We start from the raw sequence: 15533 nt of genomic DNA, 5'->3' as shown, positions 1-15533 counted from the left end.
AGAAACGGACAAGGCTACAGCGGAGACGACCAACACTGAGAATACAGGTAAAATACTTCATCAAATACTTATCAGCGATTTATTTATTTTATTTTTTGTTCTATAAATGAGAGAATATTTTTGTGTTAATATTGATTGTGCGCTCTTTCTTTGCTGTAGTGTTTTTTTGTTTTTGTTTTTTGCAGTACAATGATTTGAGCTGTTTAGGCTGAAGTGTTTCTTTCTTCTATTCATGTAATTTAGCACATGATTTTAACAATATTTTACATTTAGAATCTTCAATATTGTAGTGTTTGGCAGGATTACTAAGAGTCTGCGTTATTGTGTCAAAGGCATAATAGTAGTTTTAATATAATTGTAATAATATGTAATTGTATTGCATTTTAAATCAGTGTTTCATGTGTTTTTTTATTACAAGGAGAGTAAAAATATCGGGTAGTTTTGCAGTTTTATCACAAAAATAGGGGGGGAAACATTTTATTTGAGCTTAAAGTAATTTTTGGGTAAAGTATGTAATATATTTGTGGTATATAATGAAAATGTATTGTGACGTGAGATATTTTTTCTTGAAATGGCTTTGTTCCACTGCAGTTTTGAAGGTTCTTAGTTTAAATGTCCTTAATGATGTATAATAATATCCAATCAAACGTTTGTTTTGTGTTGAACAGGACCAACATCGTCATGCCAGGAGTCTTTGGTAAGTCTTTATTTCTTTACTTAAAGGTGGTATGGACGATTTTTTTCAGCAAATTTTTTATCATATTTCCTCGTGGCGTGGATAAATCATTTGTCCTGCCACGTATCAATCATAAAACGCACCTACCACTCACCTGCAGCCGCGTGCGGATCGTCCCCACGTTTCCATGTGTTTAAGCGCATGGATCTATCATAATATAGTTCCCTCAGTGTACGGGGCAAAATGAAGATGGAGAAAGACAGTTCGAGCTGACGCAGAAGTGGACAGAAATCTACGGGAGACGAGCGATGCGATGCGCTCCGTTGCGCTAATAAACAAACGCACGTGTGTGTTGTATCAGTCCGCACGGGGGAGTGGAATGTGCACTTCCGCCTGCGTTCTCAAATCGCCGAAAAATCGTCCATACCGCCTTTAACATTAGCATTAAAATTAGTATTAACATTAGCATCAACATTAGTATTAACCTTAGAATAGCAATAACATTAGCATTGATATTAACATTAACGTTAGCTTTAAAAATAGCATTAACATTAGCTTTATTATTAATATTAGCATTAGCAATAACATTAGTATTAACATTGTCGCTGATATTGACATTAACATAGCAATAGCATTAGTATTAGCATTAGTTGGAAATGGGGTGTTAATTTCTAAAGGTGCACTATATAACAAACTACGACACAAACTACAACACAAACTACGACACAACCTACGACGCAACCTACAACGCAACCTACAACGCAAACTACGACATAACCTACGGCGCAAACTACGACGCAACCTACGACGCAACCTACGACGCAGCCTGCGTTCTCAAATCGCCGAAAAATCGTCCATTGCGCCTTTAAAGGTGCAATTGTAACGTTTTTGGTGGAGAGTGCGCCCCCTGCTGGTCTAAATGCAATAAAAACATCTGTAATCGAAGAATAAATGCCGGATCGATCTGTTTAAGGCCATACTGTTGCATATTCAAAGCAAATAACTGCATCTCCATGGAAACAACCAGGTGGCGCACCCCCTACTAGAAGACGTACCCTGAGCGCTGTGAAGTTCATGTAACTTTCCTCTCAAATATTCATCGTTTCCTGTGTCTTTTCCCCCCACAGACTGAGGAGTGGGCCGAGGCCGTGTTTGACTTTCCCGGTCAGACTGCAGGCGACCTGTGCTTCCAGAAGGGGGCGCTCATCCGAGTTTTGGAGCACGTCGACGGCGAGTGGAGGAGGGGACGCGCGGAGAACAGGGAGGGTCTTTATCCCGCGGCGTTCACGCGACCGTCCACTAAAGGTGCGAGGCGTACCACAGATGAAAATACACGACTAGATTAAAAACCTGGCAAATACGCAGTACTTTTTACCATCCACTCCAATATATATCTTTTTTACAATAGCTTTTTTAAAGATTTTGTCAAGGAATCTTTAGTTTTAGTCAAATTGTACTACGTAATACTCATATTTACATACTTAAAGGCGGTATGGACGATTTTTCGGCGATTTGAGAACGCAGGCGGAAGTGCGCATGCGCACTCCCCCGTGCGGACTGATACAACACACACGTGCGTTTGTTTATTAGCGCAACGGAGCGCATCGCATCGCTCGTCTCCCGTAGATTTCTGTCCACTTCTGCGTCAGCTCGAACGTCTTTCTCCGTCTTCATTTTGCCCCGTACACTGAGGGAACTATATAAGATAAGATAAGATATTCCTTTATTGTCCCACATGGGGAAATTTCATTGGTGCAACGCAGGAAGATACAGAGGTAGATACAGAAGAACAGATCACTTATAGGAAGTCTGAAAAACACTTTCAGTAGAAGATCTCCTACAAATAAATAAAAACTCCCATAGACAAATAAATAAATAAATACTATTGCATGTGATCCCGACAGTAATTGCACATGAATATGTGTCACGACAGCACATAGATTGCACATGAATTTCACAGTAATTGCACATGAATTGCACATGAATTCCAACAGCAATTGCACATACGACAGAATTGCACATCAGTATTAGGTTAGGTCAGTATTGCGACGGGATAACGTGACGATCTCCGGGTAAGACGACTGTTCTCTGCAGTTTCATGAGTTCCTCCTTTGTGTAAACGCGGTACGGCACCATGCGCTTAGGCACGCGGAAACGTGGGGACGAACCGCACGCGGCTGCAGGTGAGCGATAGGTGCGTTTTATGATTGATACGCGGCAGGACAAATGATTTATCCACGCCACGAGGAAATATGATAAAAATTTGCTGAAAAAAAATCGTCCATACCACCTTTAAATGACCTCTTTCTCTGGACATCAGCTTTGTATACCGTCTCTTCAGGGCCGGCCCAGCCTATAAGCGAACTAAGCAGCCGCGTAGGGCCCCGAGGCGTTAAAAGGGCCCCCAATCTGGCAACCCGTCTTATGAGAAGTGCAAGCGCAGCGTGCGCCACTAGTGTAGTAGCGCTGCTGGCGCGGCAGCGCACACAGCGGTAACATATAACGCACAAACCGCATTTATTTGTAATGACAATCTGGCAACCAAGACACCAAACCTGCGCTGATTGGTCAACTCCATTGTGCGCGAGGAGCTCGAGAGCAAAACATAAACACAACAGAACGTGGTCCCTGCGTGGTCCTCATGTCCAGAGGAATATATCCCCCCGATGCCGAAAAACGAAAGAAGAAACTTCTTGACGATGTAAAGAAACTGCAAACTCAACAACACTCTCCAGGTATTGAACTTCTCTTACAAAAAGACGGTTAATGCTGCTGTTTGAAACAACACGATTCTGTCACGTTAGTTCGCTCAGGCTGGAGGCGACGAGAGCTCTGCACCGCGCACAATAATATGTCTGAATGAAAGATAATAAGCTTAACATTTACACCAGCCCCGTAGTGTTAGCTGCAGGTGAGGCCGGGGAGGGGCGTCTATGCCCCGGGTCACTAAGAGGCGGAGATCCGGTCCGGACGAGCGCCGTCTCGTACAGAACCTCTGACGTGAAACTTTGGAGTGAACAGTGTGCGGCCCCTGCCCCGGGCCCCTGTCCCGGGCCCCTGTGCAGCCTCAGTCAGAGATGAGCGGTTTGAGTTTGCGTTCCTCTCTCCCACATCACCATGTGTGAGATCAATCGTGACTCGTGATGTCTGTTTTACTTTGACTTCGTAAAGTGCAATGAGAGGAACGTAAAGGTGCAGGAGTCCAGTGTGGTGTTCTGATCAGAACAAACATTTATATTGTAATTAACTTTTAATAGAGCAATAAAACATTTCAATTCATTTAAAAAGCATCATTAGACTATTTGTTATAAATTATAATAAATTGATAGTGAAAAATAACCAGACATATTATGATTACGTCTGTTATAGAATAATACTATATATTTTTATACAAAAGTGGCAAAGCTGCAGAAACGCAGTCTCTTCACTATAGCTAGGTTTGGACCTTCACTTCTCGTTCTGTTCATTCTCTGGGAATAACATTTTTGCACTGTTTTATCAGTGTTAATTGTTAATCAAGCAATGCTTATGCCATTTGTTTAATTTAATATAACTTGTTTTGTCACTTTGGCAAGAAGGAACAGTTGGGAGCTGTAAAAGATAAATTAGTAAAGTAACTATTACTTTTACATTTTCAGTTAAAATGAATCAATTTGACCATAATTATTTTTCATAGCCAATATTGTATTGAGTAATTAAGTACACTAATGTATTAATAACTGGCTTTAGTCATTTTCTCCTGGCACAGTTTCATCACATCATCATTTTATAGCATTACAACCTCAACATTTTACTCTTACTTTAGCCGGCTGGACCACATTAAAATGCAGCAGAAGACCCAAAAAAGATCTGAAAATCTCTGGGGGAGAGCCCCCAGACCCCCCCTGTTCATTAGTTTAAACTAATGTGCTAATGTGGCTGTAGACCCTTAACGCCCCCAAATACGCCCAAAAACATATCTGGGACGTGTGTTAGTTGTACAGGGAGTAGAGGTGATGTCAGCGGAATACCAAGTTGCATTGTGGGATTTAAGTTATCAATATTTGACCTTGTGAGGTTCTGAGAATAAACTAACTGGCAAACGGATGCCCTGGAGTTTTGGTGCTTTGTTTGCGTTGAAGAAAGTTCCCTTATGTGAATTGTTTACTGACAATGGCAATAAAACTGATTCTGATGACGTAGTGAGGGGCCCCCAAAAAATGTTTTCGCTTAGGGCCCCCTGAAGGCTTGGGCCGGCCCTGCGTCTCTTATAATTAAAGGTGCACTGTGTAACTTTTCTGTGCTGATGGGTCTGCCACCTGCTTGTCACTGCTTTGCCTGATATATTCCACTTTTTTGCCTTTGCATCTATTCAATTAGTTTTGTTGCTTGAATACATTGATTCTCCACCAAAACCGTTACATAGAGCACCTTTAAAGGGCACGTATGACGCACCATCTCCTTTAATGAGCTTGAGAACAGCGTTTCCCTCATCATTTGTTTTCTCATTATTTGTTGTATTATGATTGATTCTTGCGTGTTTGAGTTAATCCAGTTTTGCCCTGCAACTGAAGCACAAGTGTGCAGTAACGTCCTGTTTTCACTTACCCCCTAGCCCCGCCCACATCCCCGTACTCGCTGTGTTTATTTGAGAAGCTGCGAGTGACACGTGTCTGTTTCTAAAATGTCGCGTAGCAGCTTTTCAAAAATACGTTTCTGCTGCTTGTCAACGACGACGTGTCACACTGTGAAGGGGCGGAGCTTAGCAGTTCTGCAGTTTTTAACAGGAAGTCAGTGGAAATGTTTCGATCGATACTGCCGTTTACGATGAACGAAATGTAAAATGATGATCCACTCATGTCGATACTACGAACCCGAAAACAAACACAACACATCTCCTTTAAGTTAAGAAAGTCGCTGACCTCATCGATGACCTCGTTTTGTGTTTCGTCCACAGCTCAGCCAATCGCAGCGCCGCTTTCGGAGGCAAAAGCCAAGGCTCTGTTCGACTTCACCGCCGAGAACGAGGACGAACTCACGCTGAAGGTGCGACGGAAAAGACCGATAAAACTAGAGCTGGGTTTAGATTCAAATTTCAAGAATCGAGTCTGATTTTTACGTTTCAAAATCATTTTTTTTTCCGATTTCTCAGATTCCATCCGATTCGATTCGATCCGGGGGTTAATGTTATTAAAAATAAAAACTGTATTTGAACCGTTTCCTTCACTTCATGACTGTGTAGAGAAGCAACATATTACAACTAGTATTATATCAATATTAAACAGCAAATCTTACAAGTATTGGTAGTTACTGATGGAAGACTGATGAAAAGGTTAAGGGTCAATCTACCTTCAAGAAAGAGAATCCAGGAGTCCTGAATTATCTTTCTTGAAGGTAGATTGAAGTTCACTGAGGGAAATGTAGAAAATAATTTTAATTAAAAAAAAATCGATCTTTGGACGTACGAATCGATAATCGGTCATTAATATGCGAATTGATTAAAAAACGGAAAATCGATTATTTCAACCCAGCTCTAGATAAAACCGCCATTTTTAACGATAAACGTATTTGCAAAACGTCTCTAACTCTTCTGTTGATCCTCTTTTAAAGGTCGGCGACATCTTGACCCAAGTGGAGTCGGTGGACGAGGAGTGGATTGCGGGAGTCGTCGGCCACAAACGAGGAATAGTCCCTAAAAACTACATTTCCCTCCTGGCGTGACTCGAGCCGTACGTAACCCCCGACCGCGCTCGCTCGTATTAACGCTGCACAAACACTTTAGCAACGACGCTTTCTGTTGTTTTTCGCTCATTTCGACCAGGATTCATGTCGACGCGTTTCTAACGGCGCAGCACGAGTCCGGAGATCGAAATAATTGCGTAATCGATGCCGTTTCGAGAGCGGGAAAAGGAAACTTTGATATTTTGTCACTTTCTCGGACCAGTTTTCGATGAAATTCTGGAGAACCGACTTCGATTTCTTTGCTTTTTTGTCGTCGTACTACATTAAATTAACACTACACACTTAAATTAACGCTACTAAATGACGGAGAAAGCAATGGCACGAATATGGACATTTATGCTGCATTTTTGTCACTTTTTCCATTACGTTTGGGACCAAAATTTGGATTTCCACTTCTCCTGCGCTACACTTTATCGCCGGACAAACTTGGTATCGCCTTTTTTTGAGAGAAAATGTTAATATTCTTTCTGAAACTACTGTCGTTTTTGCCATTCTCGATTAACATTTTTTGGACACTTTATATTCATATTTTTGGGACCAAAACATTTCATATTTTGACCAGAACGTCTTCAACTTTCGACTAAAGGAGAGCGATGCATTCCTTTTAGTTTTTGCACATTTCATCTTTCCGTGCATATTTTTTTGACTGGATTTCACTCCAATAATGGATTTTTTTGGTTAAATTTATTTGCTTGACGAATTACTTCTTGACACGGGGCTGGGAATATTCTGGAATATTCTGGAACTATCTTTCTTCAACGTACAGATCATACTCTTCATATCATTTTATTATCTTTATCTCACAATAATTAAAACGCATTTAATAAAAGGTACGCGCCAAGTCTATTTGCGAATAGAAATCACTAATTATTACTGCCCTTTAGTGGTCAAAAGTGGAAGTACAAGCTTGTCTCTGAAATAAGCAGTTCTTTGGTACAATTAAATGTGTTTTATGTATTCCATCGTTTGCAGTAATGGTTTGTAAACTTCAGTCATGTTCATTAAGCTTCATTAAGCTTTTTTCCTGTATTTTAACGTCAGTATTTTGGCAGAAAATCATGACATTGTCCACGTATTTCAGTTTGATGTTCACTAAAGTCTCTGTAAAACACTGCGTCAGACCATTTTAAGACACTCGAGTATTTAAATGAAATTGTTTCCAGTCTTATCGTTGAGTATGCATTATTGTGGTCACTTTTTACTGCAAATAAAATGTGTTTTTAACGTCACTCTGTGCTCTTTTATCAGGTATTTGAATATGAACGATACTGTGAAATATATTGTTGACTGGAGCCGTAACTGTCCCTTCGCGAGTTTAAACGTGACGGGTTTGAATAAAGTGTGCGACGTATCGAAAAAAGAATAATCGTTGTCGAAATTAGAATAGAATATCGTTCTTTTGTGATTGGTTTTGCAGCCCGGTCACGTTCTGCGCGGTACATTGCCGATGCGGTGATAAAATATCTGAATATTGTTGCGTTTATAAAAAAATAATAAAAAAGATTAAAAAAAAAAAAGTTTATTTTTAAAACATACAAAAATAAAGGTTTATTTAAAAAAAAAAAAAAGATTTAAAATAAACCTTTTTTTTTATCTTTTTTTTTTAAATAAACCTTTATTTTTGTATGTTTTAAAATAAACCTTTTTTTTTTTTAAACATACAAAAAATAAAGGTTTATTTAAAAAAAAAAGTTTATTTTTAAAACAAACAACAAATAAAGGTTTATTTAAAAAAAACAAAAGTGTATTTTTAAAACATACAAAAAATAAAGGTTTATTTAAAAAAAAGTTTATTTTTAAAACATACAAAAAATAAAGGTTTATTTAAAAAAAAAAGTGTATTTTTAAAACATACAAAAAATAAAGGTTTATTTAAAGAAAAAAAAAAATTGTGTGTGTCAATATTGCCGATTCGCAGGTCAGTAAACTTCCACTTGAGATCATGTTTTGGCATCAAACTTGGTGTTATGCTCCATGGAGACCAGCAGCTGCAACAGTTATATTTTGGCAAAAACTAAATACTTGAATAAAGCTGGATGAGTTCATACCAGACAAAGCAATAACACATTTCTACTGTACCAGCTACAATTTTTAGCCTGATTTGCCCTGCTTTAGTTTCGTTTGGATAAACATAAGACATATTACAAGTTTCCGAAACGTCATACATTATTTTTCATCAAGTCTGTTGTGAGTTAGAGACTTTTACTTGCAAACTGATGTCTAGATATATTTTATTAAATCACAATCAACCCACCTTCAAAATATCGTGTTTAGTTGTAAGAAAAAGCAAATTTAAAGAGAAAAATTTTAACTTTCTATTAAGATTAAGTGGCATTTCTGCACTTTTGCGATTAATTTGAAAGACATTTCACATTTGTCTGTTAATTAAACTTCAACTAATGCATCTGAAGACGTGCTTTAACTCATTTGTGTTGGGTTTACATAATATCGTCATGGCAACACTCTTAAAAAAACAATACAAATGCCTCCAGTTTAAAGTAGCACCAGCCGCAATCACACTTTCTCTTTTGTACTTAACATTTCAAAGCATTTTATTCATTTATTTTTCAAGAGGGCGATCCCGTTACCTGCTTGTCTCCACGGTGATGTTACCACTTCGCCCGGAACTTTCCGCAGTACGGCATTAAACTCGCCGTCGCATTTATTAACGTTACAGTTGATTTCGTCGCTCAAATCTCAAGGAAAACGCGCATTTATCGGGAATCTTTGCCTGGACAGCGGCGTTTTAAGTTAAACGCTGCGCTGCGGAACATTCCGGGCGAGCGTCGTCCACTGAAACCAGCAGACGTCGGACCATTCTCGTCGCCACGGTAAATACGGTCCCGCTGCAGGCCTACGACCACGAATGCACGGATTACAAACGACACAGAAGAGCCTCCGCGTTACAATGTCGCCGTTTTTTTATTTTATTTTCACAGTTTTCCAAATCCATTTCATCTCAAACATACAAACACACATCGACTTCTCGTCCAGAAAACGGCGCACATCGACAGACATTTGAAAGCTTAAAACGCCGTCTCGCCCGACAGCGACACAAATATACTGCTTCTTCACGCCTTTAAAACGTGTCATCGACTAAAGCGTTTAAAGGTGCACGATGTCACAGAAATGCCAGTGACGCCGTGCACCTTTAAGTGACCAACTTTCGGACGTTGGGTTTTATATTTAGAGAAATACTATTGGTCAAAAACCCTTCTCCGTCTACTGCGGAAGTCTATTTCGTCCTAAAAGAGTGGAATGGTTTGTGAATTGTGGAATGGACTGGAGCGAGTGCGGCCGTCCCGGGCTCAGACGCCGTGTATTCGAGCAGAAAGATTGTCTTGGACTAAAAACCCTGTTTGTTTTCACGCACACGTTTGTACAGCGTTATTATCCTCAGGCACCGAAAAGAGAAACGATCTTTAATTTGAGTTCACAGATTCACACTGGTTTGGAGCGGGACAAATTTAAAGAACCAGACGCAGTGGCATGAGCGGCATTTCCTACATCACATTATCTATTTCTTTGTTTTCTAAAAAGGTGCGATTTATAGTTATTTAGTTTGTGAAAAGGTTAAAAGGATTGTGTGAAGCTAGTGGGGTCAGACCTATGTTCCTCCCCTCGGCGCCCATGTTCCCCCACCCGGCGCCCATGCCCCTCCCCTCGGCACCCATGTTCCCCCACCCGGCGCCCATGCCCCTCCCCTCGGCACCCATGTTCCCCCACCCGGCGCCCATGCCCCTCCCCTCGGAGCCCATGTTCCCCCCCTCGGCGCCCATGCCCCTCCCCTCGGCGCCCATGTTCCCCCCCGTGCCCAAGTCCCCCCCCTCGGCGCCCATGTTCCTCCCCTCGGCGTCCATGTTCCTCCCCTCGGCGCCCATGTTCCTCCCCTCGGCGCCCATGTTCCTCCCCTCGGCGCCCATATTCCCCCCCTCGGCGCTCAAGTCCCCCCCCCTCGGCGCCCATATTCCCCCCCTCGGCACCCATGTTCCTCCCCTCAGCGCCCATATTCCCCCCCTCGGCGCCCATGTTCCCCCACCCGGCGCCCATGCCCCTCCCCTCGGCGCCCATGTTCCTCCCCTCGGCGCCCATGTTCCCCCCCTCGGCGCCCATGTTCCCCCCCTCTGCACCCATGTTCCTCCCCTCGGCGCCCATGTTCCTCCCCTCGGCGCCCATGTTCCCCCCCTCGGTGCCCATGTTCCTCCCCTCGGCGCCCATGTTCCTCCCCTCGGCGCCCATGTTCCCCCCCTCGGTGCCCATGTTCCTCCCCTCGGCGCCCATGTTCCTCCCCTCGGCGCCCATATTCCCCCCCTCGGCGCCCATGTTCCCCCCCCCAGCGCCCATGTTCCCCCCCGTGCCTAGCCTATGTTCTTTTATGCTGTAAAACCATACATTTATGCACAACTGTTGGACGTGGAACCTGAACCAGTGGCCTATGCGAGTATATGCATAGTTCCCCCGTTCATAGAAAAGGGGGAACACAGGTACTGGGGAACATAGGTACACACTCCTAGCAAGTGAATCGTCGGGCGCTTTAGCTTATTTTCTGGTAAGAGTTTCAAATAACTACACGTTTATTAACCTTAATAAAACATGAACCAAGATTTAAATCTGAGTGAGCAAATCGTTCATCTGGAATGACTCGGGCACAGAAACTAAAGAGCACTTAGCGGTTAGCAGTTAGCATTCTTTGCACATGTTTTATTAAGGCTAAAAAGTGTACTTATTATCAAATGTTACCTCTTAATTTGGTAGCGATGTTTTACCTCTTTAAAATAAGGTTCTTTAGTGAACTATAGCGCATTAATCAGTTTATAATTGAGCGGTGGTCCCCAAACTGTGGTGCGTTTACCTCTATGGGGACACAATGAGACTTAGGACATTTTAATACACATTATTATTTCACCATTGATTAAATGTGGTTTATTTGCACAGCCCGAACAAGCTTTGTGCACTTGAATACACGTGGAATACTTCTGACCCAGGACGCGGCACGATTACGCGTTTGGTTTGAAGCAAAAGAAAACCATTAAGACTTGTAGGTATAAGGTCAAAGGTCAAGCCGCAGATTGGGTTCCGATGCTACATAAAAAGTGTTAATTTTAAATAACTACTCCAAGCTGAAACAATGACTTATTAGTGTTTCTTGCGAGGTATTTTACAACAGATTTCAAATATACACAAGGTTATGAAAAAGGTTATTTAAAAAGCATTAAATGGTGGAACTTAAATGATTTAGGAAAGTTACAGTGCCCTTTTAATGCTTTTTTTTGTTAGTTTATTCTCGTCCCAATCGGCGGCGAAGGTTAAAGGCCATGAAAAAGCGGGAAAGGTTCAAAGGTCGTAACACTGTCCGCGTCGAACTAGAGTCTAATTCTACTCGACTGGTTCAAGTTTTTCAGAAAAATCTTCCGGCGCTTACATTACGTGCACAAACATTCTCCGTTTATGTGGCGTTCTATTATGATCACCAGACAAGATGGCGGATGATTGGATGGATGTGATTGGTCGATAACCATTGAGTCGTCACATCTTTAGCAAGTTTCCCAATAACAGATCATTATTAGTGGCTTTGTTGCATTTGGAAGACAAACTACAAACGTAACTTTTCAATTTGACATTTTCTCTTAAATCGAACTTTTCAATTTGACATTTTTTCCTCTTAAACTGAACTTTTCTCTTTGAACTAAACATTTCCTTTCATTTTTTCTGTCACATCAGTTTGTCATATTTTGCTTATTTTTTTTTCTCCAATTAGAAAGAAATCTGATTACTCACATCAGAACAGTTTACGTGACATTTCTGTAATCTGACAACTCCAGAAATTGGATAATAATGGTGTGTATTGAAACAAAGCCACTAATATGCTTTAAATAAAAAAATAAATTAAAAAAAACACTTGTATCAGCCCTTTCAATGAAGCCAAAACAAGAATGTACACACAAAAAAAATCACTTTCAAAAATCACAACAATTTAATATCAGTAAAAGATATTAAATGAATAAATATTGCACCTTTATTCAAAAACTCTGAAAATGTGTTTTTCCCCCCAAGTTTGGAGCATTTTCTTGCTAAAGATTCGACACGTTTCTTTTCACGGTTGTATTATTTTTTTAGTAATTGCTAAAACATTTCCTACTTCACGACAGACGCACGACAACGTAGAAGACGTTTGTACAATATTTACACAACAGTTTCCACCTCAAAGCTCAGTGAGAGGTCAATGCACTTTTTTCAAAAACAACTTTAAATTAGAAAAAATTATTCAAACTGATAGAGAAAGCGGCCATTTTGAAACTTGTTTTTTTTCCTGTATAAGTTTGGAGTTTCTGGAATCGTGTTTAAGTAGTTTATAATTAAAAATACTTAAATTTAGAAATGCCAATTACAGTTTGCTTTTTCCAATTTCGATTTGGACAACGCAAATGAGATCATTTTGCCAAAAAACATGGCAAAAGTTAAATCAATCAATTCAAGTTAAATTTGATCACACTTTTGGTCAACATTTTAGTCTGAAATTCAGTTCAACCGTTTTTTCCACTTCTTGGTCCTGGAAGTAAAATTCACAATCATTTTTCCCGTAGACTTTTTGAAAATCTAACCGCTTGCCGATCTGTAAAGTGGTGAATAACGAACATAAGACACATCTTTTAAGCTACAATTCACGGCTTAAACTTTACGAACATTAAAGTTTCAAACGCATTCAATAACATTTTAGGTTTTAAATGTTTTTCAGACTGAAAATCAATGCGTCATGGACTTTATTTTTCACCCAGAACAGATGATTAGCCTCAGTTGTGCCTTTTTAAACTCTTAATATTAAACTTTTTTGAAAAATCAATTGGGAAAATGAATGGGAAATGAACTTCTGGCACTTGCAGAAGAATAGTCTAAAATCTGAACATTTCTGAAGTGTATTACTCTATTATTTCGCCGTTAAATCCTTAGAAATGACAAGAATTGCAAAAACAAATATGTCAGTTAAAGTTCAGGCACAAAACTCTCAAACGGACAGTGGTGACGTGTCCCAAAAAAATGCCCAGAAGACGTCGCGAAACCCGGAAGCGAGGTCTGTCGTAACGTTTAATGCCACGGTGAGTGAGAGAAACGTTTAATGTCCGTCCCCCGAAGATCAGGAAAGATGAAATTGTAAATCCGGTAGCACCTTGTATCGATATGAACCTTGTATCGATATGAACCTTGTATCGATATGAACCTTGTATCGATATGAAAGTTGTATTGTTGAGCAGCAAAAAAAGGAAACGGCAACAGCGCAGTCGATATTTAACGACAAGCAACCGTCGCCTTATTGTGATGTCATCAGCGCGAGACAACAATAACGACACTCGAGTCGTTTACCCAGCTCCTGACGATCGCAATCGTTTTAAAAATAAATGTTATCGTTTTAACAGCCAAAAATGCTTAAAATGTCATGTCAGTTGCAGTTTTAGCTAAATAGAGTTCACAAAGAAAGTTGCATAACATTTATTTTTAAATGAAGAGACAAAGAGACAGAGTACCTGCTTCTCCAAACTCAAATATTAAAATTCAGTTGCCTTCAAAGTTTCTCGGTTCTTATTTATTACTATTTAAATGTGTTTTAGTTTAGTCTTTGAAGTAACAATGTTCAGAGACTCATTAAAACGTTGTTGTTTCGCACCAGATTAAAGCTAAATAACTAACTGCAAATACACATGTTTACAGGGACTGCAACTAACGATCTTTTTTTAATCAATGAGTGGTTGTAATTATTTATTCATTTATTAATTATTTAAAAACACAAACTTTACACATTTGCTGTAGCGTTTTTACGTAATCGCCGCTCGAGTCGAGTCATAAACCCTCTTTCTCTCGTATCGCGGCGTGTTCTGGAGCCTTCGTATCGACTGGGGCTGCAACAAGTTCATCAATTAGTCGCAAATAATTGATTGATCAAATTATTTAGGAACTGAATAATCATTTGCCGGACGTTACAAAAGGTTCCACAACGTTCCAAGAGCTGAGAAAAGAAGTTTCACGATTCAAACAGAGCTCCAATTGCACGAAAACAACACGGAATCCCGGGATCCTCAAATGACTTCGCTTCGGCTTCGTCTGTGTTGTCGTAGCAACTGGCCAACCGTTGATTGATTTGTTTTCAAGCAAATTTGGTATTGACTCAAATTGGGGAATGACACGGAATTTGTGTGACTGTTAAAAGAATAAAGTGCGTATCTCCCCCTGCTGGTCACCTCTGGAACTGACAAGAGATTCACAGGCAGTTTAAAGTTAATTGCAGTTAGTTAAAGTTAGTCTAAGTGTTGCTACGACAATCCAACTTGACATCACAATAAGGAAGCCGGTTCTTTGTGGGCAAACGTGGCGGTTCCTTGCGTATTCTGCAGCAGTGGCACTGAAGAGTTCACGGTGTCCACGGCGATAGCTCCACGCGCACGTTCGGAGTCGGTTGTTGTTGTTGTTGTTGTTTTTTAGCAGTGTCGAGCGATGGCGTTTCAAAAATCCTGTTGAAGACGTCGAGGAGTTAATCCATTTTGAAAAAGGTAACGTTTTCTGCTTTCAATCCAAGAAATATCAGTCAAAATGTGCGATTGTGACGTCAAATGTGAGTTTCTGTGACGGTTTGGTTTAGTAAATTAAACTAAATGGTTGGATTTGAATTGTAATCATATTGCTTCATGACCTAAACACTAAGTGAATTTAATAAAAACACAATAGCAGCTCTTTTGGTAAAATATCCAATTGTATTTTTGTGTATTTTGTAATTATTCAGACTAAATTTGCTATAAATCTAAAAGTTTTTGTTTTTTTAAATCTAGTTTCAGTTCTAGGAGTTCCAGAAACTAGTAGGACTAATTTAAATGACGTTGCATGGGATTCTTTGATTGAAAAGCGGTAAATTAAGATTGTTCTTGATTCATATTCTCACGTTTCCGTTACGCGTCATCGGCAAAAATACTTCTTCTGACCAAATATGTCATGGACTCAAAGTGGATGTCGGTAGCCTTACGTTTTGGTCTCGGACAAAAAAAAAAGATAAATAAATAAATCCAGTTATCTTGTTCACAGCATTGGACAAAAACATGTCGAGTTCCTTCACAAAACCGTTGGTCGCTTAAATCCTTTTTGTAGAGCTGAA

General features: G+C 40.2%; 1 protein-coding gene across 1 annotated transcript in view; it reads left to right on the top strand.

The window, feature by feature from the left end:
• Positions 1 to 7626, top strand: part of LOC140371860 (uncharacterized) — a 27045-nt gene extending 19419 nt beyond the window's left edge. Inside the window, exons 14-18 of the mRNA XM_072459090.1 lie at positions 1 to 47; positions 669 to 697; positions 1804 to 1981; positions 5613 to 5701; positions 6266 to 7626. The exon at positions 1 to 47 is cut by the window's left edge and continues 204 nt beyond it. Of these exons, the coding sequence (XP_072315191.1) occupies positions 1 to 47; positions 669 to 697; positions 1804 to 1981; positions 5613 to 5701; positions 6266 to 6376 (454 nt within the window). The 3' untranslated portion in view covers positions 6377 to 7626. The remainder of the gene's footprint in view (positions 48 to 668; positions 698 to 1803; positions 1982 to 5612; positions 5702 to 6265) is intronic.
• The last annotated feature ends 7907 nt before the right edge of the window (positions 7627 to 15533 follow it).

This window comes from Eucyclogobius newberryi, unplaced genomic scaffold (assembly GCF_026437365.1).
Source record: "Eucyclogobius newberryi isolate DKJ021-1_F unplaced genomic scaffold, fEucNew1.0.hap1 SCAF_22, whole genome shotgun sequence".
NCBI classification, from domain to species: Eukaryota; Metazoa; Chordata; class Actinopteri; order Gobiiformes; family Gobiidae; genus Eucyclogobius; species Eucyclogobius newberryi.
The sequence above is the reverse complement of the archived record's forward strand: the minus strand, read 5'-3'. Positions and strand labels throughout refer to the sequence as shown.